Source organism: Dermacentor variabilis, chromosome 6 (genome assembly GCF_050947875.1).
Source record: "Dermacentor variabilis isolate Ectoservices chromosome 6, ASM5094787v1, whole genome shotgun sequence".
In the NCBI taxonomy this organism is placed as follows: Eukaryota; Metazoa; Arthropoda; class Arachnida; order Ixodida; family Ixodidae; genus Dermacentor; species Dermacentor variabilis.
In genome coordinates, this window is record NC_134573.1 from 119,799,198 (window position 1) to 119,825,723 (window position 26,526).

At 46.0% G+C, this 26,526-nt stretch overlaps 2 protein-coding genes across 4 annotated transcripts in view; one reads left to right on the forward strand and one right to left on the reverse strand.

The window, feature by feature from the left end:
- Positions 1-25,664, reverse strand: LOC142584345 (uncharacterized). 2 transcript variants are annotated; one of them, XM_075694501.1, is made up of 5 exons: positions 25,534-25,664; positions 5,226-5,293; positions 4,157-4,389; positions 1,496-1,564; positions 1-383 (listed from the first exon to the last, which is right to left on the reverse strand). In XM_075694501.1, exons 2-5 carry the CDS (start codon positions 5,284-5,286, stop codon positions 291-293), a joined length of 456 nt encoding a protein of 151 aa, XP_075550616.1. In that variant the 5' UTR covers positions 5,287-5,293; positions 25,534-25,664; the 3' UTR covers positions 1-290. The 2 variants fall into 2 exon arrangements, with proteins under 2 accessions (XP_075550616.1, XP_075550615.1); XM_075694500.1 differs by lacking the exon at positions 25,534-25,664 and adding an exon at positions 23,312-23,402.
- LOC142585121 (acetyl-CoA acetyltransferase A, mitochondrial-like) overlaps positions 1-26,526 on the forward strand; it is a 56,896-nt gene that overhangs the window by 1,195 nt on the left and 29,175 nt on the right. The window lies entirely within an intron of this gene.

The following is a 26,526-nucleotide window of genomic DNA, read 5'->3' on the forward strand; positions in this document are numbered from 1 at the left end:
TCAAACATAACGTCCTTTATTTTTTTTCTTTGATGTGCGACTCTACAAATGCATGTATTCAGTATCATTCAACGAATGCCGGTGGGCATATCTTATCGGGCAGTACTCCCAAGGCGCTTGTTAAATATATGACTGTTGCCACTGCAGAACGAACAGGTATTCAGATTATCGAACCACCACTGTGCATTCTCTTGTATTGTTCTCATTCATACACCTCAGTGCGTTTATTTACACATGGTCTTGTCGTTCCGGTAGAAGGTGCAGAGAACCGCTTTCGTTGCGCTTCCTAATTATGCTTCCTCGCCAGTCAAAATTCTGCGCATAAATATCTTGAAGGTCAGAGGTCCCATGTTTTTCAAGAATTGGACGATTCCGATGGCCAGCTAGTAGGAGGAAAATAAAACAAAACAAGAGCTTAGTAGCAGAGAATATACATATATATATATATGCGTTGTTTGCGTCGTGCAAACATAGTTCGCTAAAACAGAAAATAAAACAGCATGGTTTGAAACCATGTACTTTTGCAGGAAGGAAGGTCGGTAATCATTCGAACCACGGCGCTGACATTGTTTCTAGCCGGCAAATCTTAGACCTTTATGCGTTACATGCCGCTCAAACAGCAGCCTTGTCTCTATGGGGTGTTCCTACGAAAACTTTTACGAAGACCTCGAGAGGCGCGGCTTTGCGCTCGCTACAGCCGCCCAATTTCCTTGTAGCGCGCTCTGACAGCCGAAATTGCCACAGATCCGCAGGTAATCACAAATTTCTGGAGCCAAAAGTGGACGGCTCGTATACGGAGAGTTTGCTTCTATTTCCCAATTACGATGAGCCCGCTGAAACTAAGCGTTTAAAAGTTAACTAACGGATTTTTGTTATTCACCCGATAATTACTACGTATCACCCTTTACTCTGTGGTTGCCACCGCTGACGGAATGTCTCCGAAGGTACGGCCCTTTTATTTCAGAACGGTTATTTATCAGTATTAAAATCTTCGTAGAAACACCCGGTATGTAGTACATCCTGACGTACGCTTGCTGGTTGTCGTTTTGAATATTCGCTTTCCACCAGTGAAAATTAAAGCATGAAAAATGTCACCTCTCTTATGTTGTGCGGAAGGCGATGGTTTCTCAGCACTTTTTTCGTACGTTTATGAGGGCACGGAAATGCCCTACACGGTGTATGTAGATACCTTACACACATGCGCCCATCGTTGTGTAAATATATTTTTTGGCGATATACGCAACCTGAACGATGATGTCCCAGCTTAAATAACGTACTCTGAAGCTTAGCAACTGTATGCTTAGTTCTACTTTGCACGCGTCTTCACTTCATTATGGCATGTCTTCCATGTCCATTAAGTACCGCGGTCGGAACAATGTCACTAGCAATCCTTACTGGCCCTATGATTCATGTCAGATTTGTAATGATTACAAGGAATATCTGACAGAGGGAAAAAAAACTGTGATGTGTGTGTAGAAAATTGGGCAGTACTTACCGATGATGCCTCACCAAGAACTTCATTAGTCTTTGCGATTATGTGGGCAGGTGTGATTTCTCCGGTAATCTGAAAGTAGAGCAAACGGAAATATCTTGCAATTAGTTAGATCTTCCTCAGTGGCACTTTGCAAAATAAGGATTTGCTACAGAGCATACAGAAATGAACGTAAGTTTAATTCAAAATATCTTCTTCCCTGATATATTGTTCTGTGAACGTATGACAGGGGAGAATATTTATACCAGGTGCATTTTTTAGCTGCACAACATTTTCAAAAATCACCTGTGGCAGATAGCCCAATTCTAACCTTTCAAATAAATTACTCGATGATGCGGACATTACAGCCACGAGAAATCAAAGTGCTCAATTGACTCAGTTAACATAATTGCATTAAATGACTTTTCAATTATTTACTTTACGGTACATATTGCAATTAATGATTTGTAGCTGGCGAGTTCGGAAGGCGTATTCGCCAACTAATTCTCTGGGGGACATTACTTCCGAGATATTGCCTTTCAAAGTTTGCGACAAAATGTATTGGCGTCCCAGCTACTTTCGTGCTTCAATGCATAAAACAGCGTTATCCTTTAAAGAAATAAGTAAGTGGAACAATAGCACTTGTTTTACCAAAAGATTGACTGCGCACACCTCGAAACCGACGCCATTCTCAAAATTCGTTCCAAGTGATATGCTTTGCGAAATAGCTAGCTACAATCCACAAACTGCAGTACGTGCTGTAAGTTAGTAAAAGCTTAATTAGTCAAATTTCGTTGATTAGGCAATTGCACATTTGATTTCTCGTGGAAGCAATGTCCATCTCGTCGAGCAATTTAGTCCGAGGGTCAGAATTGTGCTATCTAAGGTAGATTATTTTAAATATATGTTGCAGCTAAAAATAAAGAAAAATAGACACCGTATATAATGTATCTCGTAAGGTGGCAGCGAGAGCTAGCCTCAAATGTTTGCGCAGGCCTAGGAGCTCCTGTCCTTCTCCCGAAGTTCAAACAATAAGAACGCAAGGAATAATAGCCGGTCGCGCCATAGACTTGATTACTGTCCGATTATATGACTTTAGCCTATATATCTACATACAGAGTGCCCAAACTATCATGCACCAAGATGTAAAAATATGCAAATGCCTCGTAACGTGACAGAACCAAATTAATGTTGTTTGCCGTCGCTTGAGATACTCAGACTATTTCTTACATTCCGTCGAACTACATGTCTTAATTAATTATGCAGATCCTCAAATATTTTAATTAGATGAAAACAGTCAATGAGAAAATTGTATAGCAACATGCAAAACTCTCGATGCAGCGTTATGTGGCTCATTACTTGCTGCATAAGTGTGTTTTTGCGAGCGTGAAAGTAGCCCGCGAATACACGCAAAATTCTCGGGCTTCTTTCACGCTCGGAAAAGCACTTTTATGTAGCACGTATCGAGCAACAGAAAGCTGTATCAGGAGTTTTTCATTCTGCTCTAAAATTTTCTCATCGACACTTTTCATCTAATTAAAATATTTGAGAAGCTGATTAATTAAGACTAACTATGTAGCTAGGCGGCATGTAAGAAATAGTATTGGTATCTCCAAGCGACGGCAAACATCATTTCCTTGGTTCTGTCCAGCTGCGTAACATTTGCATATTTTTTTAAATATTGGTGCATGAGAGTTGGGACAGCCTGTATATGCAAACAAAATTGTTCGAATATATGCGTATGTGACGCGAATTTGATTCCGCCCAGCACTGGAGAAATTCTAATTTTCTTTCGCTTGCCACTGAAGAGCGGCACATACCGAATGAACTAATTTTGTGTTAGATAGGTTCATTTAATAGCGCACACACCCAGTGAACGAAGTATTGAAGTGTACCGCATTTACAGTAGCCCATACGCAGCGGCGCGAGTTGGTCAACCCGGTTCCCTCAGCACAGCAGCCCAGTGGCCTACCCATGACACCGAGTACATTCCAGTGACCCAAGATGGCGCGCAGACAGACAGACAGACAGACAGACAGACAGACAGACAGACAGACAGACAGACAGACAGACAGACAGACAGACAGACAGACAGACAGACAGACAGGCAGACAGACAGGCAGACAGACAGACAGACAGACAGACAGACAGACAGACAGACAGACAGACAGACAGACAGACAGACAGACAGACAGACAGACAGACAGACAGACAGATAGATAGACAGATAGATAGACAGATAGATAGATAGATAGATAGATAGATAGATAGATAGATAGATAGATAGATAGATAGATAGATAGATAGATAGATAGATAGATAGATAGATAGATAGATAGATAGATAGATAGATAGATAGATAGATAGATAGATAGATAGATAGATAGATAGATAGATAGATAGATAGATAGATAGATAGATAGATAGATAGATAGATAGATAGATAGATAGATAGATAGATAGATAGATAGATAGATAGATAGATAGATAGATGCGTACAGCGTAATAGTCTAACCGCATTAAAAGGCACATTATACGTGTACCCAGACAAAAGTGAGGGCGAAATAAAAATGATATGCCAACAGCACTAAATGGCAAACATTAAAGAGAACATGATCAACAATAAAGGCCTTGACCATGCAATTGCTTATGACTTTCAAAGGCAGTGCATGGGAGCGTCCGTACCGTGTCGCGCATGGCGCCGATGATAGTGCGCACGTTAAGCGCGTACACGAACTTCTCGAGGAGTCGGCGGAACCGGTGTTCCTCGGTGTCGTCACCCAGGTGGTCGGCCGACAGCTCGAGCAGCTCCTGCTGCCGCCGGATCTCGTCCACCAGGCGCTCGCGGCGCGCTGCCTCTGCCGCCGCCGACGCATCGACCGAGGTCTTCGCGGTTGGCGGACCGACCTTCAGCACGGCTGCGCCGAAATTAGGCACGGTGGAGCACATGTTAAGTACCTTTTAAATACACAGAGCCAGCAGGCACTGTTACCCACGAAAGGACGAGGGAAAATATCAACTGTGTTTTAGTATTGAATTGTAGAATTAGTAAGAAAAAGGGAAATGAAAATGTGGGAAGATGCAACTTCCCGCTTGTGGGAGCCGAATTCACAACCTCAGCATAACGCGTGTGAGGCTCAACCGATTGCGTTACGGCGGCGTGTGTTACAATGAAGCTTGCCCTGCTCGTGTAAGAATAGCACAGAGAGCTATTGATTGAGACAACTTTGTCAACGCAAACAATTTCACAGAGCTAAGCTGCTTTGGCACTTGCCCACGTGACCCTCCGTTGAGCATTCTAAAGGGTGTTTGCAGCAATGAAGCTTCAAGAAAATTGAAATTACCCAATTTCCTTCGCTTCGTATTTTTATTTTATATAATATTTCACTTATTGCACCTGCGTTTGCATATCATTTATTGAATGATTATGTCGTACTCTAATATTTTTTCCATCAATATGCCGCTTCGTAATTTAGTTAATTGGTCGTTATTGTGCTGCCTAGCGCACAAACTAAAGGAAACGACAGGAACACCGACCAGGAAGGCAAGCACGTTCGTCCCCTTCAACTTGCGCTGTATACAGCGCAAGAATAATGAACGTCTATGAACAAGCCCAATTGATCGCCACTACAATATGTCAGTTCAGCTCATGTTTCGTTTAACTAGATTTGTTTATATAATTCTCACTTTATGTGTTGACCTCTTCAGTTACCTTGCTCTATGCTTTATGTGGGCACGGGAAACACATACGTACCCGCTTGCACTGCCACGATGGCGACGAAGACCGCGAAAACCAAGAGGGCTGCTCGAGCCATGGCGGACCTGCACGCAGCATACAAATGTCGCTCACTAGTGACATTAACGTTGGTTCCGAGGAAACATGCGTTCAATGAGAATTGAAACGGTCGTGTTGTTTCACTCAATGACGAATCATTCAGAAGACATTCAGCGTACGAGTTTCTTCTGGAACTCTGATTCGCAGATTCGACGGAGCCTCGAGAGAGGTCACGGAGACCACGGGCGCTGACCCAAAGTCACAGCTTACATGAGCGTCGTTTATCAAAAAGCAGACAGGAGTTTGGCATGGCAATCATAACGACTCATCCACGTGAACAGATAAGTACTGATACAGATCACATTTGATACAGATCAACTCGAAGAGAAGAAGCACCGATATTATCGAACAAGACTAGCGGGTTTTGCTTCCTCATACGATTTAAGAGGACGTCAGCTCAATCTCGTTTCTGACAAGAAACAACGGCTTACTCATCGATCGGAGAAAGCAAGTGACATATAAAACTGCTGGGAGATGAACATATCGCTTAGTATTGTTTTCGAGGCGGAGACAAGCATGAATGCTGTTTATGCAAGGCGAATGCTGAAGGCACTACCTGACACTATAACATGGCGGCCGAAGCGCCCCAGAAAGAACAACACTTCTTCGTCATCGTCTCTTCTCTGTACGTCCTGTTCTACATCGCGACACTAAGCCACCCGGGTTGGAGCGCCGACCCGGCGCAAGCGATTATAGTCCAGCAAAGGCACGCACGTAGGAATTTAAACATGAGATACGAACAACATCAGTTCTTGGCTGTACGGATGACGGGCCTGGCACCTCGAGAGCAATCTCGTACGTCACATCTGAAAGCTGTTGCAGGGTTCGCCAGGGACCTGAATATCGCGACAGAGGCTTCTCCAATAGGCCCACACAACGATATGGTGACCACAGGAGCACGAGGGAGCCAAGTAAATACTGCACGCCCCTATGGTGCCTATCGTCACGGGACTTCTGGGCAGCCTGATAATAAGTAAGGCAACCGGCGGCCATTTTGGCGAGCCTGTGCTGCTATAGATATCACATCGCGGGCATAAGCAGTGTGGGACTATGTGGCTTGTGGAAGTACAGTGTCCAGTGGCAAAACGGGTTCACGACAAAACAGTAGATAAAACGCTGAGTAACCTGCAGTGTCATGAATTGTACGCGAAAGTGACGTATGGCAGGGCGATGTCCCAGTCCTGGTGGTCTGGAGAAACGCGCATAGCTAGCATGTTCGTGAGCGTTCTGTTCAGTCGCTCTATGAGACCGTTAGTCTATGGATGGTAAGCAGTGGCTATTTGATGTTCATTAGATCATTTGCGGAGAAAATCATCAGTGATCTTTGACAAGAAGTAACGTCGGCGATCGACGTGGAGCTGACGTGGAGTGCCGTGGTGCAAGACGGCGTTGTGTAGGAGGAAATCTGCGATGTCAGCGGCACAACTTGTAGCAGAGCTCCCGTAATGGCGGAATGCGTGCCGTAATCGGTTGCGACCGCAACCTATTTGTTGCCCTTGGTTGAGGAAGGGAGAGGGCCGAGTAGGTCGAGTCCCACGCGAAATAAACGCCCTGTGGGTATATCGATGGGTTGTAAAAGCCCAGCTGGAGCCATGGGAGTGGGCTTCCAGCGTTAGCACAGGTCGCAAGCAGTCACATACCGGCGCACAGAGTGGTACAGGTCGGGCCACGAGAAACGGCGCCGGGCTCGGTAAAAGGTGCGAGTAACGCCGAAATGTCTTGAGGCGGGCGCATCGTTGAGTTGTTGAAGCACGGTGCGTTGAAGGTGCCCCGGTACGGCCAGCAGTAGGTCAACACTATCACGGCGCAAGTTGTGTTTATACAGGACTCCGTCGGACATACAGAAGAGACGCAGGGAAGCTTGATAAGGATTTGGCGAGCCTAACCGATCTATGATGGTTCGCAGAAAGGGATCACGGCGCTTTTCATCGCCAGTGTTGAGGAAGCCTGAGATCGACATAACGCTCGCGTCGGATTCGAGGTCTGTGGCTTCCGATAGCTCAGCAGGGTGGCGGGAGAAGCAGTAGCCGTCCTGATATAAACGGCCGGATTTGTACACTGCAGAGAAAGTGTATTCCTGCAAGCGCAATGCCCAACGCCCAAGACGCCCTGTAGGGTCGTCCTTCAACGAGGACAGCCAGCATAGCGCGTAGTCGTCGGTAATTACGCGGTATTGGCGACAAGATAGGTATGGGCGAAACTTCGCGATCTACCAAACCAGCAATAGGCACTCTCGCTCCGTAATAGAATCGTTGCGTTGGGCCGTGGAGAGAAGACGGCTTACGTAAGCTATAACGCACTCTTGACCCCGCTGAATCTGAGCAAGAACAGCGCCAATGCCATGACTACTAGCATCTGTACAAATTTCTGTCGGGTCTGAAAGGCCAAAATTTGGGAGATCGTCCAGAGTCTGATAAGTGCTGTGAAGGCTTCGGTCTGCCGCTGTCCCCACGCGAAGGCGACGTCGTTCTTTAAAAGCTCGGTGAGAGGGCGCGCAATGTCACCAAATTTTGAACAAAGCAACGAAAGTGCGAGCATAAGCCTGTGAAGCTGCGAGCATGGCACAGGAAAGTCTTGCACGGCTCGAACCTTTACCGAGTCAGGTTGAATTCCATTGGCGTTTACAAGATGTCCGAGAACGGTGATTTCACGACGACCGAAGTGACACTTCGACAAGTTGAGCTGAAATTTCGCAGCGCGAAACATAGCAAGGACAGTCGCGAGACGCTAAATGTGGAATTGAAAGGTTGGAGCAAAGACGATTACGTCGTCGAGATAACACAGAAAGAAGGTCCAATTCAGGCCTCGGAGAAGGCTCTCCATCATTCCCTGGAACGTCGCCAGGGCATGATAAAGGCTGTCTTCTCGCGATCCTTCTCATCAAGAGCGATCTGCCAGTAGCCCGAGCGGAGATCAGTCTATGAAAAATATTTTGCCCCATGTAGACAATCAAGCGCATCATCAACACGAGGCAATAGATACACGTCCTGCTTGGTGGTCTTCTTAGGATGGCGATAATCAACACAAAATCTCCAGATGTCTTTTTTCTTGACCAGGACTACCGGTGAGGCCCACGGGATAAACTGGACTTGCGTCGCCGGTGTGAATCCGATGAGTGACTACGGCTGTCTGGCCGAGCGGGCGTTCATCTGAATAAAAAATATTGTCGTTACCGAACATTATGCGCCTAAGGTCTTTAATTTGAGCTGGAGAAAGGTAGGAAGTGATTATTTTATCAACGTCGTGGCAGGGTGACGAAGCCGAACGGGAACACGCGACGTGACAGAGGCAGAAATAGTGGGCGCAAGCGGAGATATCTCGTACTCGAGCACAGGTGTCAGATGGGCCACTGTCATGTTACCGGGCAGAACATGTGCAACAGACCCAAAGTTGAGAACGGGAAGCCAAGTATAGAGAGAGAGAGAGAGAAGGGAAGACGGAAAGGCAGGGAGGTTAACTAGACTGAGTCCAGTTTGCTACCCTACACGTGGGGAGGGGAATGGGAAGTGAAAGAGGAAGAGAGAGAACTTAAGTGTAGGACGTCTATAGTCGGGCACACAAGTCTGTTGCCCTCAGGTAGCGAAAAAGCGCTCGAACGGCTTTCTGGGCCAATGAACTGTGAGGCCAGGCTCCCAAGATCTTCGCTTCCGTAAATGGCCTGTCATCCAGTCTATTTAAGGCACAGTGGAGAGTCTCACGTTGATTATCGAAGCGAGAACAGTGGCACAGAAGGTGACTGATGGTCTCTTCACACTTGCACTTAGCGCACATTGGTGAATCCGCCATTCCAATACGGTAGCTGTAGGAGTTGGTGAATGCTACTCCTACCCACAGCCGACACAGCAGTGTTGCGTCACGTCGTGGAAGGTTCGCTGGTAATGTACCCATCACCCATCACTGGGAAGCCAAGTATAATTATCGACAATGGTGACGAGGGTACATGGGACCGCGACACCATGCTGTAGAATAACTTCGACAAGCGGAGAGACGATGTAGTCGCCATCAGGAACATGTGATCGAGCGTTAAAAGGTACAGTAGTAGCGGCTTGAGGCGGCAATTGAGCTAAATCTGCAGGACACAGGGACGAATGATGTTCATCAGAAACAAAGTAGCTGTCACAAGGAAGGCCCAGCCGCACGACATCTCTAGCGCAGTCTGTTAGGGCAGAAGCGGTCGAAAGAAACTCCAGCGCCAAAATCAGGTCATGCGGACAGTGCTCTAACACAATAAATCAGACGACGATTTGCTGGCTAGAAATCGTTACTCCTGCTTTAAACATGCCGGCAACCGGTGGCGTACTGCCGTCGGCGACGCGCACTGTGCACGGTACGGCAGAGGTGAGGCCCTTTCTTAGTCTTTTGCGAAGAGCGGCACTCATTACAGACATATGCGCACCGGTACCGACAAGGGACTTCACTGGGACTCCATCCACTTCAACGTCTTATATCTTTGCAAGGGTAGGCAATGTGATCAGAGGATTTGCCGGCCGGGTAGGTGACGCAGCGTAACCTCCGGGAGCTGCACCGACTAGTTTTCCTGTGGCACGAATGCGGGGGAAGAAGAGCGGCGGGCCTGTTAGCTCCTTCTTTGCTGCCAGGTGATGGCCAAAGGGCTTTCCAAAGAGGTCTAGAAGCTTCTGCTTGTAAACGTCCCACCTCCTGATGTCTTGTTAGTGGGTCTCGTACCATGCTAGCGCAGTGTCGCGGAGCTAGGATATCACATTCGCTAGCATTAGCGTCGGGTCCTACCGATTATTTTCGCTTACACGCTCATGCCAGGAAATCCAGTCTTCAACGTCCGCGCCATCGATGCCATGAAGGTCCCTCGGTCTCGCGGCTGGGACAACACGACGGAGGTCAGAGTCTGCGGCACCAGAGGTGGGCGGTCGGTCATTGTGGTGCTTTGGCTGTGGATCATCGTGTCAGGGCGCACGCGGCGACCGCTGCGGAGCTCCGTGCTGGTACCCCGCACCTCCACCGAAATCTTGCAAGGTGGAGATTAGCACGGATGTTGCATATGCAAAGCGAATGCTGAAGGCACCAGCTAACACTATTACATGGCTGCCGAAGCGCCCCAGCGACAACACTTATTCGTCATCGTCTCTTGTCTGCACGTCCTGTTCTGCATCGTGACAATATTTAACTCTGTTTCTCTGCCGAGAAACAGAATCGACTACCGTCAAGTGCTACTTCGACAACAGATAATCAAGCTGCGCAAGATGTCGAGGTCGTTGCTATGCTGAGGTCGCTGGTGAGTTATCCGAGCCCTTCTGGATAACATGCTAATGCCATCTGCTAAATGCGCAATGCAAGTCCTGAATTCCATTGAACCATTACTTGCTGGTCTGCAGTAACAAGATGGCTTCCCATCCACAACCACTGCGGTCATTCGGAACAAGTCAAGTGCGCTTCCATACTTCAATGGAACGCCAAAGGTCTGCAGTCAAGAATATCAAAATTTCTGCGCCTTTTTTTGCGAACAAGTTCCCCGTTATCATAATTTGTGAACATCATTTTCCAAAGACAATTCAACAGTCGCGCAACGAATCATTTGTTTCTTCATCATGCATAGAACGTAGTCAAGTTGTGTATATGTGCAGGGAGCTCACGTATGTTCACCAAATAGTGCAGCCTCACAAGGATAATCAATACGTGTGTCTCCGTGCTAAAAAGAAGAAAGTTTCATTCATACTGATAGGCACCTACATATCCCCATCACGTCGACTTGATCGACAGAGACTAAACGACATACTCACAAAAACTCCAGGCCCTCGCATAATCATGAGTGACATTACCGCCCATCATCCACTCTGGGGAAACCTCAGGACCAACCAACGAGGCACGAGTCTTGTTGATCTCGCTGCCGAGCATGTACTAAGTGTTTTGAACGATGGCAGCCCGACTTATCTCCGAGGAGTGACATACAGCAGCTGCTTGGACTTGACATCAGGGTCGCATAGCTTAAGTTCCAAAGTTCAATGGTTCACAGACATGGAAACTCATGGCAGCAACCATGTTCATACGTACCTGACTATCAGAGGCCTTGACAATTCTCTTTTCCCTGTGCTCTCAAGACAGGTAGGCTAGCAAGATTACCGAATTTCGATCAAGGAAAAGTGCAGAGATGATCATCCCAAGCCTCTCGAAAACATGATCATACAAGCACTTCAGGCTTCTACGCGGACGTTTGCAACATCTACAAGACGCACAGATTTCAACCAAGAATTGGAGAGGCTTCAGGTGATCCGCCGGTGGACCGAGAGACGACATAGGCGTACGAAATCCATTTATGGCCTGAGGGAAGCCCGACGCATTCAGAAGAGAGTTCAGCGTCAGATAAACAAACTTCAGGACCAACGATAAAAGAGCTGCTGCGAATCGCTGTACCCTCGCGAGCCGTTATCCCCTGTGTAGAGAACTCTTCAGGGTCTTCGTTCACCTCCACAACAACGTCGTCCCTTCACAGCACTGTCTCTACGTTAAAGTCGTGTAGCTCGAGCTTGAGGTCACGGAACAATTTTGTGCGAAAGTTACTGGCGACTTCGTTCTGGTGGGTGACTTTTCGCTATATTATCTCTCGCTACATCGCGAGAGATCAGAGCACGAAAGTGCCTTTCTCTATGGAAGAACTGCAAGCGGCCTTGGCTGCGTGCAGGCGATCGTCGTTACCCGGTCCCAATAGGGTGACCTACACTGCCTTAAGGTGCCTAGGTTCAGCAGCACAACCTTGTCTTCTGGATATATTCAATCAATCTTGGCGTAACGGCATAGTCCCTCATGCTTGGAAGTACAGCCGACTGGTGCCTTTACTGAAAACTGGGAAGTCTCCGCTGGGCCTTACAATACCGGCCGATTGCACTTGCGAATTGCATTGGTAAGGTCATGGAGAGGATGTTGTCAACACGTATTCAATGGTACCTGGAATACTATAACATTTACCCTGATGCTATGGCTGGTTTTCGACGTGGACGGTCTTCATTTGACAGCGTCATTGATCTCGCGACCTCCGTGCAGCAACAAAAAGCTATGAAGCGCTTGTCTGTGGTACTCTTCTTATGTGTAAAAGGAGCCTACTACAACGTAACCCATGAAGCCATTCTCCAAGCTCCAGATGCTGCAGAACTTGTAAGCCACGTCTATAGGTGGATTAGGAGCTATCTTTCACAGAGATCTGTGTTTTTCCTACAGAGGATGGCCCGACAAGTAGATATATCTCCAGTCGTGGTGTCCCACAAGGCGGAGTGTTGAGCCCCACTCTTTTCAACCTCGTGCTAGTGGGGCTCGCCGTAATGCTACCACAGACTGCTAATGTCTCGCTTTACGCTGACGTTATTTGCGTCTGGGCATCCGGCATAACAACGCCACCAGTGCGCGTCGGGATACAGAAAGCGGCAACTTTGACAGCGGGATACAGAAAAATGTGCACTAGTGGCATTTACACGAAAACCGATGTCTTTCTGCCCGGTGTGTATCGAGGCCCAGTCAATTGCGTGCAAGAAAGCTCGCAGGTTCTTAGGCGTTATTGTGAATTGGGACCTCACCTGGAGTCCGCATGTCTCATACATGAAGAAAAACCTCATTTGTTTTGCGGGTATGTTCAGATATGTAGCTGGAAAATCGCAGGGACCATCCATTCGCTCCATGTTGCAGCTATACACGGCACTTTTTCTCACATTTTTGCGAGATAGTCTTTCTGTTTTGTCCAACATATGCAGGCCTAATCTCCTTTAACTACTGAGCGTACAAGCCCAAGCACTGCGGACATGTCTTGGCCTCCCGAATGTTCTTCGACAGTTGCAACGATTGTCATTGCACAGGAGCACCCGGTCACTACTCATATCGTCGGTGAGACGCAAACAGCGCACATTCGACACCTTTCTCGGCAACCATCCCGCCATTTAGCCGATTTGCCAGCGCGAAGACCACAGGCTGCATTGTGTGGTATTGCGACGAGAAACCATGACTCGATCTCATTTGGCTTCAAACCTACGAAGCGTCCAATATCGGCATTGGGGTGACTCCGGCATATTCACGTGTGCCACTCAATTCTTGATATTGCTAAGGAGACAGACTTGTCACTGCTAGCCATGAAGCAGTCGTCTCTGCTTCTCCTCAATGAGTCTTATTTTGACCGTATACACATTTACATGGACGGTTTCACCAATTGGAACAGCTCTACCAGACAGAGCAGTAGTTGTTCCATCAGACGCCGTCTTCTTGCAGTTTAAATATTCGCCCAATACAACGTCGACAGCAGCAGAACTTGCGGCTCTTCAAGTGCACTCAAGTATGTGGTCCAGCAGCCACCAAATTGTTAGGCCATTTCCTGCTATTCGAAAGCAGCTCTACAAACTCTGCAGTTTACCCTACATCATGGATTACACGAGCAGCTAGTGTACGAAATAAGGCACGCTCATAATGCCGTGCTCGAGAATGGCCACGACATTGTATTTCAATGGTTGCCAAGCCATTGCCGAATTGTCAGCAACGACAACGCAGATGAAGCCGCGTGTTCGGCTCACCAAAAACATCAGCTGGTTTCTATACCACTTTCAAGAAATGATGCTGCACGACAACTTCAATCACTTTCTCGCCACATCACACTTTCTCGATGGAATTCGCCTGGTTTCACCAACTAACGCTTGCACTCTCTCGACCCTAACTTGAGACTTTACCGGCCACCAGGACTCTCCCGTCGCGGCACAACTTTACTGTGTCGCATGCGGTTGGGCGTGACATTTACAAATTCCCATTCGTTCCGGATACGAATGGCCAACAATGCGGCGTGCAATTTGCGCCGCTGCCATGAGACTCTAGCGCACCTCCTGTGTCACTGCCCATTCTTTGACATTCAACGACGTACTTCTAAAGCGAAACTCAACCTGCTAGACCATAGAGCGCTCACAGAAGAAAAGATCCTTGGACCATGGCGTGTGCCTTCTTGCATGCAAGAGGCCACAAAAGCCCTTCTGCTTTTCTTGAAGCACACTGGATGGTATGAACGCTTGTGATAGTGGACATTTCTCTGCGGCTGACTGAATGACTGACTATTATTTTTATTTTCTCTACTTATCTGTTCTTCTCTTTTTCCTCCCCAAGTGTAGGGTAGCCAAGCAGGCACGTCCTTGGTTAACCTCCGCTAGCTTTTTCTCTTCATTTCTTCCCCTCTCTCTCTATCTCTCTCTGTTCGGTTCTTGTGGCCTTAGGTTGTCTGGTTTACAGTGCATGAATCCGTATTGGAAACGTTGTCAGGATCCTGTGAGAATTTCAAAAGAGCCTCGATGCAAAGGCAAAAGTTTGATAGTCGGTAGTGTAGTCCAATTTGCTTCATAAAACATGGTAGTCTAATAAAGTAGAGCCGACTATCTCAGCAATCAAAAATAGATCTGACCATGCCGGCATAAATGGTAAATTTTATGTGACTCAGTGACGCGAAAATTCAATATTTTTTCTTAAAGAAATTGTATCGGGTCGCTAATTATTTATGCATTTATTGGTCAGCATCATGGCGACATGCGACATTATCCTAAGCAAGGGTCTTTAAAGCTATTAAGATGGTGTTAGCACTTGCAACGAAATAGGCATTACATTGGGCTACTATAGTTCAGGTAAAAAACATCTAACGCACATGAACATGTGAATGTGCAACACATCAGAGTATTTATTGAAAAGAAAATGACACGAAAGTAAGGACAGCGACAGCTCGCGCAAATTCAATGAATGGCAACTTTGCCTCAAAACATGGCTCACAGCCTGGTGGGTAGGAACCATGTCTCGAGCCAACAACAACCACAAATGGCGTATATACCTTAACGTTTAATTTTCCCTTGTTTTCTAGAAATACCATATACACATGGTCTAATGAAAAAGGCCTCGATATTTTTTACTAATAAATATGGTGGGGGCCCGTAAGAACCGTCCCATTCGACTATGCTCCGCCGCTTGTTTAGTGGACAAATGAAAGGACCTCGATCCTAGCCCCCGCAAAGATAAACCTTGGCCCTGACGAAACCCGGTCACCTTGTTGAAACGTTGGCTCCAGGCCTACGCGCCCCTTGTTTGTCGGTTTTCGATCGCTTCTAGATCTTCCTGCGACCTTTTGGTCTTGCTTGGATGTGAAAGCGCTGTATTTACTCGCCAGTTATCTCGATGATGAGAGCTTTGTTTGTTTACTTGCTTGCTTGCTTGTTTGTTTGTTTGTTTGCTTGTTTGCTTGCGCGGTCGCTTGCTCGCTCATTTGTTCGTTCGTTCGTTCGTTCCCTTCAGATAACCGTTTCCATGTGAACTAATGTTCGATGTCTACGCTACAGCTGTAAGGTTTGCGGCGTGTATGAGTTCAGGAGTCCTTGTTGGCATTTATTACGTACATGCACAGCAATCATAAGAGGGAGTGTAGCACTGTAGCGAACGTTGCCTTGCCGAAGGAAGAACGGCAGCTTGATGTGCGTAATCTATCTATCTATCTATCTATCTATCTATCTATCTATCTATCTATCTATCTATCTATCTATCTATCTATCTATCTATCTATCTATCTATCTATCTATCTATCTATCTATCTATCTATCTATCTATCTATCTAGCTAGCTATCTATCTATCTATCTATCTAAAGCGGACACTCAGTGACCCAAGTTGTCGAATACTTTAGGCCACCAGGTATGTGCTCGCAGCGGTGATGCCGTTATAGTCGTTCCGTTGTCGTATTCCAGCTTCGTCATCTGACTCTTGTCATACCGTCCTCTCACCCCATAGTCTTCATACAGTCCTCATGCATTCGTCATCATACCTTCGTCGTGAGGCCGTCGTGGTAGTGCCGTCGTCTCCCCCCAGCTTCATCATTCGACTATCGTCATGCCATCGTCGTCCCACCCTCGTAGTCAAACAGTCGTCATGCACTCGTTGTCATACCGACGTCGTGTTCGTTCCATCGTCGTCATTTCTGCATCGTCATTTGACTCGCCATACCTTTGTCATTCCACCATCCTTGTCATACACACCACTCATCGTGATCTTGTCCTTTTACCGCTGTCATAGTCGTCGTCGTCGTCGTCGTCACGAATTCATTATCACACTGTCGTCGTGTTGCCGTCATGGTCGTTCAATTACCATCATTATAGCTTCGTCATACGATGCTCGTGCCGTCGTCGTCATACGACCTTATTCGGTCCATTGACGTCATTCCTTTGTCGTCATTTCTATCGTGATCATGCTGTCGTCATTCAATCGTGATTAAGCCACCGTTTTCATGCCATCGTCGTCATCGCGTCATCGTCATACAGTAAATGTCACGCATCCGTTGTCAAACCGTCGTCGCCGTGCCGTCATATTCCTATCATCGTCGTAGTTCCAGCTTTGTCAGCTGGCTGTAGTCATACCATCGTCGTCACGCAATCGTCGTCATATGCTCGCCGTGATCCCATTGTCCTCGTGCCGAAAGTTGTGACGCTGTCGTCTTTATAACTTCGTTAGGATTCAGAATTGTCATCTCATTGTGGATCATGCCATTACACCACATTTGCTATTCCATCAACTTGATTCCTTGGTCATTCCATTGTCGTCACTGCGTCGTCGACACGCCGTCATGCTTATGGGCGACCTTGTCAAGCGAGCGCCATAGCAAAGTGGGCTGATGGAGGAGACAGTGTATATGTCACATGTAGCCGAAGCAACGGGAGTCTCGAAAGGACCACTACTGATTTAAGATAAATGTCACCTCAGCAATACGGTGCGTTACTACATTGCTTGAATGCTAATCGCATTACCGCCGACAGTATTCGTGAGATGGGTTCTGCAGGAATATTTTTGCAGACCAGCCTATACTACAATACCACAACAGTGTGAAGACGCGATGGAAGCGCCAACTACCACTAAACACCTTTCTTTTCCCTTTTTTTTTTACCCTTCTTTAATGTAGACGCATCGCTTTTGAAGCAAACGCTTGCCTGAAATCGGTGCCTCGTCCACGTCTATAATTTTACTGCCCTCGCATTGTTGTGCGCTGGTTTACAAGATCGCCGAGGACACTGGAAAGTGCTGGTGGAAAAGCCCGTATTATGTGGCAAGCGTCTGATTCATCCACTGCAACGGGTAATGGTATGCGGGTATTGAAGTTAGGACACGTTTCCTGTAAGGCCTGTGGCGAGCTTCATGCCCAGGTGACCACCGCCAGTGTAAAAACCAACCCGGGCTGCAAGGTTCTTCTGGCACACCATCCACGCAGAATGAATGGGGAGGCAGCAGCCACATGGTAGAACAAGAGGATGTATCCTGTGGGTGGAAATTTGTATGGGCCCGGAGTAGGGTGAGTTTTTGGGGCGGGAAGAGAACCGGATCGTGTTTGCCGTGTTCCTCCTGCACGCTTGTCACTAACAATGCTGTGATTTTATGCTGACACGTGTGCTACGATGAATAGCGTTAACCTCGTGGTTTTCGGGTGCCTTGAAAAGCATTGTAACGTAATGTACTGGCTAGTGCTCGTGTATAACCTATAAAAAGAGGATATGCACCATATCATATAATCATTCATGAACACATGAAAATCCCATGTAAAAGCCCCTGTGTTCTCATACAAATATATTATGGGCGGTTGCGTGCCAAAACCATGATATGCGTATAAAATATGCCGTGGTGGAGGGCTCTACATTAATTTTCACCACCTGTTTCTTATTATTATTATTATTATTATTATTATTATCATTATTATTATTATTATTATTATTATTATTATTATTATTATTATTATTATTATTATTATTATTATTATTATTATTATTATTATTATTATTATTATTATTATTATTATTATTATTATTATTATTATTATTATTATATACATTGATATAGAAGGAGTCATTTGAGCCCAAATACCGCCCCGGCTACTCCTTGGCTCTTGAAGCTGTGGTACATACAATATGCAGACACGCTACCACATGGAAGTGAAAATAATATCACGGCATTACAGAGAAACTCTCAAAGCAATACTGCGAACAATGCCACACAACACGGTGACATTAGAGAGACCCATGCAAGCAACTACGAGCACCACTGTAATACTGCATATACACAGCGACAGTAAAACCACACCAACGTTCTCATAAAAAAAAGAAAACTTTTTTTTTCTTGGGTTCATAACACTCAACAATGCCGCGGTCTTCAAAGCACTTTTAATGCTTATGAAAGCGCACTTTTGTACGGCTCCTGTTGGCTACGGGCTCAATTATTCCTTTATAGTGGTTAGTTTTATTTAACGTGCGTCCGGTGCACGGTAGATAAGCGTTTTTGCATGTCACCCCTATCGCCGCACTGCCGCCGCGGCTGGGATCCAACCTGCGCCCTCGAGCTCAGTTTCTGAAGAGAACACCAGTTTATTGATATGCGTTCCCAAAGTTTTCAGTGAAATTCATTGGTGTTCTGGCGACATTTTAGCTTCAGTGCATAAAAAGGAGTTTTGCTACAGAAGTTGAAGAACAGTGGATTTTTACGGCTAGTTTGACTGCGCTTGTCTAAAAACTGGTGCTAGTTTCAAAATTCGTTCCAAGTGGACGTACCTCGTGAAAACGCTGGTTTAAATTCGTGTATTGCAATGTGTGCGCTAAATTATTTAGTTGGAAATTTAGTTAGGGAAGTTTCGTTAATTAGTTAATTACGGGGACTGATTTCCAATGTATGTAATGCATATGCCTTTGTGTATTCCAGCTCAATATGTATATTTGTGTTAAATGGTACAGGTGAATATTGTTTTAGTTCTCTCAACAGTAAAATAAAACACCCGGTATATTGTACGGGGAACGTAGGCTAGTTATCGCGCATAACGTTAATATCAATAAACATTACATATACAAATATAACGTCATGGCGAGGTCACGTGGTTAGCTCGTTAGGCTTGTACACAGAAAAGCCAGGATTGTGTCCTGAGGTGCTGCATTGTTCTGTTTCGTTTTCTTTGTCTTTCTTCGCTTGATGTTTGTTACATCGAACGCCATGCGTCAACCGGTGCTATAAACATTTCTTTAACAGTTATTATTCAAAACAAGATTACAAACCCCAGTCTGTATATAAGAACGTAACCAGTGGATGAAAACAAAAGAGAGATTCTGCAACACAGATTACTGTGACTCAATTACACTAAGCGCAACTGGCAACTACTTACTATATTCAGAAAAAAAGTGTTGTGTGGCAAGCGTAAATCGGTAAAGCGAAAGCCGCTGACCAATATCACAAGTGGTGCTGTTTGTGCCACGTTGTTGTGCACTCTGCAGGCGGTGACGAACATTCAGTTATTCGTAGTTATTCTCCGTACAGGATAGGACAACCGGCAGGCATGAGTATGCGGGCACATATGCAAACCGCGATAGCACGGCGTAAAAAGGGGAAAAGATAACAGCCACTCTCGAGCGAGAGCAAACGCAAGACATCGCGTGACATTATGGCGTCAGGTAAAGGCTGCCCCCTACATTCATTCTTGGGGGACGCGCGCCTTTCACTCTCGAACTATCCGTCACAAGTTTATTATTATTTTTTTTCGTTCATCGCAAAGCTTTGCAACATCGCCGGGATCGTTTTGCCGCTAAAATTTGCAGTTGTGGAAGAATTCCTTTGCAGTGACTCTGCACATGGCAAAACTGCAGCCGGGACAAACACGTTCGTCATTCTTGATTGATTTCTCCGATGCCTAAAAAATTAATTGGACAAGCCAACCGCTCGACTGCAGCTAAGCACAACAGGACCGTCTTTTGCCGTGGCTTTCACGTGCCAGAAACTCACCCACTCTGAACGATCACCGGGTTGGTATCCAAAGTCAGGCTAGTCACAGGCATTTCTAGACACCTCACTTGACCCTAAAGATCCTAGCACTTAAGGTCGCATTTTCATCGGACTAAATACGATAACGATTATGTGTCCTACTTGTTTACGATGCACTTTGTGCGTCGTTATTGTAGTAGCTGGTGAAAATCGAAACTTTTCTGGATAATATTCACTTTAGCTGACCGCCGGAAGTACAACTATCTCCTGTGCACAGTTCTGTATAGTCCCAATAGCACCAGCCTATTAACCAGGTTAGTGAAGGATAGAATTACCCCCAATTAACATGCAGACTTGTCAACGTTCATGTCGTTCGCTAATGCGCCCGAGACGCCTGGGAATGATGCGGTAGTGTTACAGATAATTGCTAACTGTTCGTGTTTAACTTCCAATAAAGCACCGCCACGTGTTATGAGGGACGCCGTGGTGGAGTGCCGCGGGTTATTTTTGCGCTTTCATGAATAATCGAAGTTTGCAGAGGCGTCTTTTTTTTTTCTATTTGCTTCTCTTCCCAGCACACTCTTTCGAAGGGGCTAGTATAAGGCTACCGGTGCACTGTCGCCAACTGATTCCTCACTACTTCATGACGAGCTCCCTCTTGAACAGTTTGGCGCAATTATAATGAACCTGTTAAACGGCGAACAATATCACGTTCGAATCAATACTGCGGAAACTAGGGGGGTCCATGATATATAAGTGCGACTGAACGAGGACGGAGAAATAAACAGATGCACAGAGAGAGCGCTTTCTCTGTGTATCTGTTTCTTTCTACGTCCTCGTTCAGTCGCGCTTATACACGCTATCATGGATTGTAACCAACTAGCCCGCCAGCATGTTTTAACCTAGGGGGATCAAAATTTACTTCGTGAAAAATCTTCAAAGCTGACAACTCTTGCTATATTATGTCCAATTGCTCCCGCGTGTACACTTTAAAAGAGCATAACGGGTGAGATACATTAGTGCCTCAAGCAAATGAAAACGCCTGGTCACTAACTAGAGCAAGTCGCCCTCTGATGAGCTATACCGCTTTTTCTTACAACACTAGTGACACATTCTCCCTATACGTTTGGGGAGAAACGAACGTAAGGAGAAAGGTAGGAGGTTTACGTGAGCACAAAATAAGGTTTCCTACCGTATACACTGGACAACGGGAGAGGGAGTAGACAGGTAAGAAGAAACGGGACAACGGGAGAGGGAGTAGAAAGGTAACAAGAAAGCAGAGACACAACGCGCTTACACACGCGCACAGATGTCGAAACAAGTTAACATCAGCCGGTACTAAAGCCATAGGCACGAGTCAGCTGCACTGTCGTCACCCTCTGCAGCAACTACTGGTGAGGGCGGCACTACAAAACGATTAGCTTCGCAAGCGGTCGGTGATCAGCAAATACTTGCGCAAGCCGTGCATGTGGATATTAAAAGATCCTGTGCGGAATGTGCGGTTTTGACCCCAGGACTAAGGTCGAATGGGAGCGATGGAGACTGTGTACCATAATTCGTATTTCTTCCCATGTGAACCACATAGCAGGTGACTTCTTCATCAAAAGTGAAATCCAACAACGAAGCACAACCGCTGTCGATATTTGCAGTTATTCGTCTAAGGAGCTTTCTTACCGATGCCGGCATAATGATTGAGGTAAATGGTCGATGGTCGCCAAGGCGACTACCAAAACTACTAAACCTACCATAACTTATAGGCTCTTGGAAAGCATAAGCCTTAAAAATAATAAAATATTACATGAATAATGCCAGAAATATACATGAATAAATCATAAAGGAAAAGTATAAGTAACACGCAAGAATGGAACGCTATGATTTTATAAGATGAGAAGCAAAAATTGAAATAAAATGACAGTTACAAGTGCATGACAGAAGCTCACATCACGTACAAAGGAAAATAAACACTGCTTCAGAAATGATCTTTTACATTGTGGCATCAAATCTGCGGCAAGAAATCAAATCACACACATTGCCACAAGGTGTTCGTGTCTAGAGGTGAACACTTAGTAAAGTTTATCGTTGCAAACACATGATACAGTATAGGTATGCTCAAACGAACCAAGTTGTGCTTAGCAGCGAAGCACACAAGGGTTAACCACTTATTTCTCGCTGCCAACTGTCGTCAACATTTCAGACTTTTCGAGGTTTCGTATTCAAAGGCGCTACTTAGTGGGGAGGTGTTGAATCAAAGATATATTTGGCCGTGCTCAACATCTGCGAGGATCACGGAAAGGATGGTGGACCTTCGTTTCACTTGTTCCTTTTCAGTGTCGATGGTCTACTTATAATTTTGTGACTGAGCTTCTGCATAGACACAAAAATGGTTTCATTGATGCGTACTTGTAGTAAGCAAATGGGCAAACTAGTTTCTTCGCAGACCCATACGTGAAGTAATCGCGGACAAGGGTAGTGTGCTCAGGCCAAATCTTCACCGAGTCGATGCACTCAGGTTACACTTAGAGTAAGCGCGTACACTATAGGAAAGATTCGCGATTTTGCTAGTGCGCCCTGAAAATTGCAGATGACCACTATCCACGCGAAGTTATCCCTAACGAAAACGAGATGTCGGTGAGTTTGCTATCGCATGCATATTAAACTGTCGGTCTCTTCCCTGGTCCCGATATTGGGATGAATGTACCGCTCAGGTGGTAATCATGCTTTTGGTTCCCGCGCATTAACGAATTGTTTCGTTCAACAGCGAGGCTTTCTTCTTGAAAAGTCTATCAACCGTTTGATTTGTCGCTTCCTGCTACATTCAGCTAGATGTTGACTGTTATTTTCGCATAAGTTACGCCTCTGACTTTGCGGACGTGCTGGCACAACAACGTGGACCAAACCCAAAAACGAGAGTACAGGAGAAGCAACACCTTTATCAACCTGCGTAGCTAGACGCCTCTATCGGGTCCCTACCAAAACCACCAGCTTCGCAAGTGAACGCCGTATACAAGGAATTTGAAGGCCCGCTGTAGTCGACATGATTTGTTATATTTAGGCCACCAGCGAAGTGGTCTCCTTTGCCGCTAAATCTCACAATACGGGCTGGACATTCGTTCTAAGCACGATGAATGAACATCGAGAATATCCATAGCGCAGTAATTTCAGCCACAACGTTTACAAACGGGCCTGTCTACGTGTTTAGGAATCACCAAAAGTGACAATGACAACTACAACAACAACCAGGCGAGTGACAACACAGGCATACCTTTTTGACCAAGGCTTATGTCGACTCGGTGCAGAATATTTTCCGGCGGTTCTTGTAGGCTGCAACATTATCTGGCTCATATATAGCTAGCTCCATGGTCGCCGGTGGCGCTCTCTCGGAGGAATCGCCGATAAGCACATGCTTGCTCCCCGCCACCAAAAATATCGCTTCGCCCCCCACCCCGCCCCCACCTCTTCCGTGCCCAGTGCCCGCGACGCAGTAGCGAGAAAAAACAGCACACGCAGCCTTTGCACAGGTTCGATTTGCACGGACAGAGGTGCAGAAAAACACCCAACATACCCCCATTCATTCCGCGTATTGACTTTGGTTTGTCCATGTTTTTTTGTTTGTTTCTGTACTTATCAGATGGTGATTGCTAATAATTTGCGGAGTTTTCCTTGTTTCCGATTGTCTTTGAGACTACGTTCACACAAAAAAAAAACACCTGACGACTTCAGTGCATGCCTGTTTACACTGCTGTCAGCGTTAATGAATCTGTGTCCACAGGGAGCATTGTTCGAAGGTTCGGGAAAGCTTGCAAGTGAGCCTTAAAACGGTGCTGCTCGAGAACGGCAATCACGAAAACAAGGAACCACTGCAGGAACAACAACAAAAAAACCTACTTACTTCCTCAGCCACCGATGAAATTTCTAGCATTCGAAACATGCGAATTACGTTTCTATTATTCATGGCGAAAAAAATTATTTGTGGCGTACAGCTGGCCAGTACCTATTTCTTACAATACTGATAACTCCTTAGTTATGTCGCGCCTGAGTTCACTGAGAATGGGCATTCATGTTTGGGCGCGCGCATTATACGATCAAGTAAACGGAGAGAAAGACTTCACTTGGTTCAGGCGCCGCGTTAGTGTCAGCAATAAGAAAGTGCCTGATTTCTTGCGTGAAGGGATGTCTCGTTGCTTCTACTCGCATTTCTCTGCGGAACTGAATTAATAGGCACGTGGTAGCTTATTTTTACCTTAAGAAGTGAAACGCTCAGGCGAAGGTACTTTCCGACCCAGACCTCCAAGCTGCCCGCTTAAACAGCCACGATTATCATCACCGTCACCACCACCTTGAGTCATAGCCGCAAATTATCAAACTATGCCGCAGTAACGCTGCTGTTTAATCTACCGATCAAGAACACTGTACTTTATCTTAAGCTAGCACCGGAATATAACAAATGGCATTCCTTTAATTAAACATCTGCGAGGAGTAGTTGACGCGTTCTGGTAGCATGAGTGAGTGTTACATAGCCTTAATTAAAGGCTTCTAACCACTAATGACTTCAGCTCAAAAAGAAAATATCGTGTGTTTAGTTCCACAGACAAGTAGCTTGCTACAAAGCTTGTAATGTTCAAAAAACAAAGATGAATATTGAATTGTTGTTCTAGAGAATTCCGGGTCACCATATAGTGACGTGCAATTCCAGTAACCATACTACTATTGCAACTGCAACAGTAATTGTGGTTACAATTACTATTGAATGCACAGACCAGACGAAGTGTGGGCCTCAGCAAAGGGTTCTCAACAACACTCTGTATAGTCGCTTTGTGAAAAAAACCTCAAGAGCCACGTGAACTCCTTGTAACTGTGTTGTGTTCGTCTACTGGCAATGGTTCTAATGTTACTGAATTGCTTGAATATTTCTCTAAGCTTCATTTGAGATTTCCGAGAAGTCCGTTTCAACGAAACGATGTGTGCTTCTAACGCCTCTCGTAAAGACTTCATACACTTAACGAAGCTGCAAGCAGGTCTTCCTGCTCAAACTGCTAAAAGTTACTTATACTGCGCTCTAGCCTTTGCCGCTGCTTGTTATCGGTGGGCCTTGACGAAAATATCTCCTGGAAGTGACAGGAGAGGTCGACAGCGTTGACACCGGCCTATTTTTGTCTCTAAACGGGAGGTCATCTATGCCAGAGTAACGCGCCGCACTCCATAGCATATGCACTCCCATAAGCGATTGCAGTATATCAAGATACAACTCAAATGTTTGCAAGCCGCTTCAGTCTTGCAAGCAGAATGTCGCTCAGTATTCGCACATAAAAGCGAGTTCCCCAACACGCAAGTTTCATATAGCCTCCAAGCCTCCGAGGGTCCCGTTGCAGTCTTTGACTTTGGGACCCTCGTCTGTATATTGTATCTTACCAATGCATTGTATTTAAAGAATAATAAACTGAAACTGAAACAGACACTGAAACTGAAATGTCGGCACTTGCTTACCTGTGTGCTAGAACGCCAGTGGACGAATATGTGATTAAACGTCAATTTCGCTTCTCGCCAGCGAAAATCAGCAAAGTGGCGGCGAGATCGAACCTTCGTTCCTTCGTTTGATACTCCCCGATATCGGCTCTCATACGAGCGCGCTCGACTTTTATCTTTTGACTCGCCGCACTGCTTGGAGTGTCGTATATGGGGGGGGGGGGGGGGCGATAAGGGCGTGCCCGCCGCAAACCTCCCCCATTCCTGCGGCATTGATGGGGCAAGACGCGCAAGGTGCCGTAGAAGAAAACAGTGCGACGACAAACAACCGAGCGCACAGTTATCTTTCGCACGTGGCCCATATTTTGAAGCACCTGCCCCTGTTGTGGCCGAGCAGCCACGGCGCCTTGGCCTTGTGCTCGCAGGCCGAGATACGCAGTGCCGTCGTGCGGATTACTGTCGTGTCGTCCAGGCGCATCGGCACGGCGGTTGTGTGCGTCCGAAGTTCGATTCATGTGAAGTTTAGTTAGGTCTAAACGTCAGAGATGTTGCGGCTTCGTAGAACCCATTTCGTGCACGAGACACGAGTCAGAGATAAAAGAAGCAACAAGTTATTCAGAAAAAAAGAAAGAAAAAAAGAGATCCGAGAAGACAGGCACGCTGAAGTCATTACATCCAGAGTTGCATTATCGCGATTTACGCTTTTTGCGCAACCTTCGCTAGTCCTGCAGGTAATGTACCCGCATGCCAGATTTCTTCGTGAAAATACTAGTTGACTCGTACCTACCTAGTTTCATATACATTTGGGGCAGTGCTCCCCTTGCATGTAACTACAAACGTGCCATAAAAAAATATTTTGTTGCTCTTGCGGTGTAACCGAGAGGCTCCATTCTTCCGGCAAGCCTTTGGTGGTGCACGGCTAGCAACTGCAACACAAATGACCGCTGAAAACTCAGTGCACTACGCTAAAAAAAACGAAACTTTAGAGGCAACCGGCCACAAGAAGGTAACACA

What these genes read in the sequence shown, in the direction of transcription:
- LOC142584345 (XM_075694500.1), bottom strand. Translation starts at nt 23,391, where the DNA reads ATGAGCCAGATAATGTTGCAGCCTACAAGAACCGCCGGAAAATATTCT. An exon ending in CATAAGCCTTGGTCAAAAAG is followed by an intron (nt 5,294 to 23,311) that starts GTATGCCTGTGT and finishes TGCTGCGTGCAG; the next exon opens with GTCCGCCATGGCTCGAGCAG. An exon ending in CATCGTGGCAGTGCAAGCGG is followed by an intron (nt 4,390 to 5,225) that starts GTACGTATGTGT and finishes ATTTCGGCGCAG; the next exon opens with CCGTGCTGAAGGTCGGTCCG.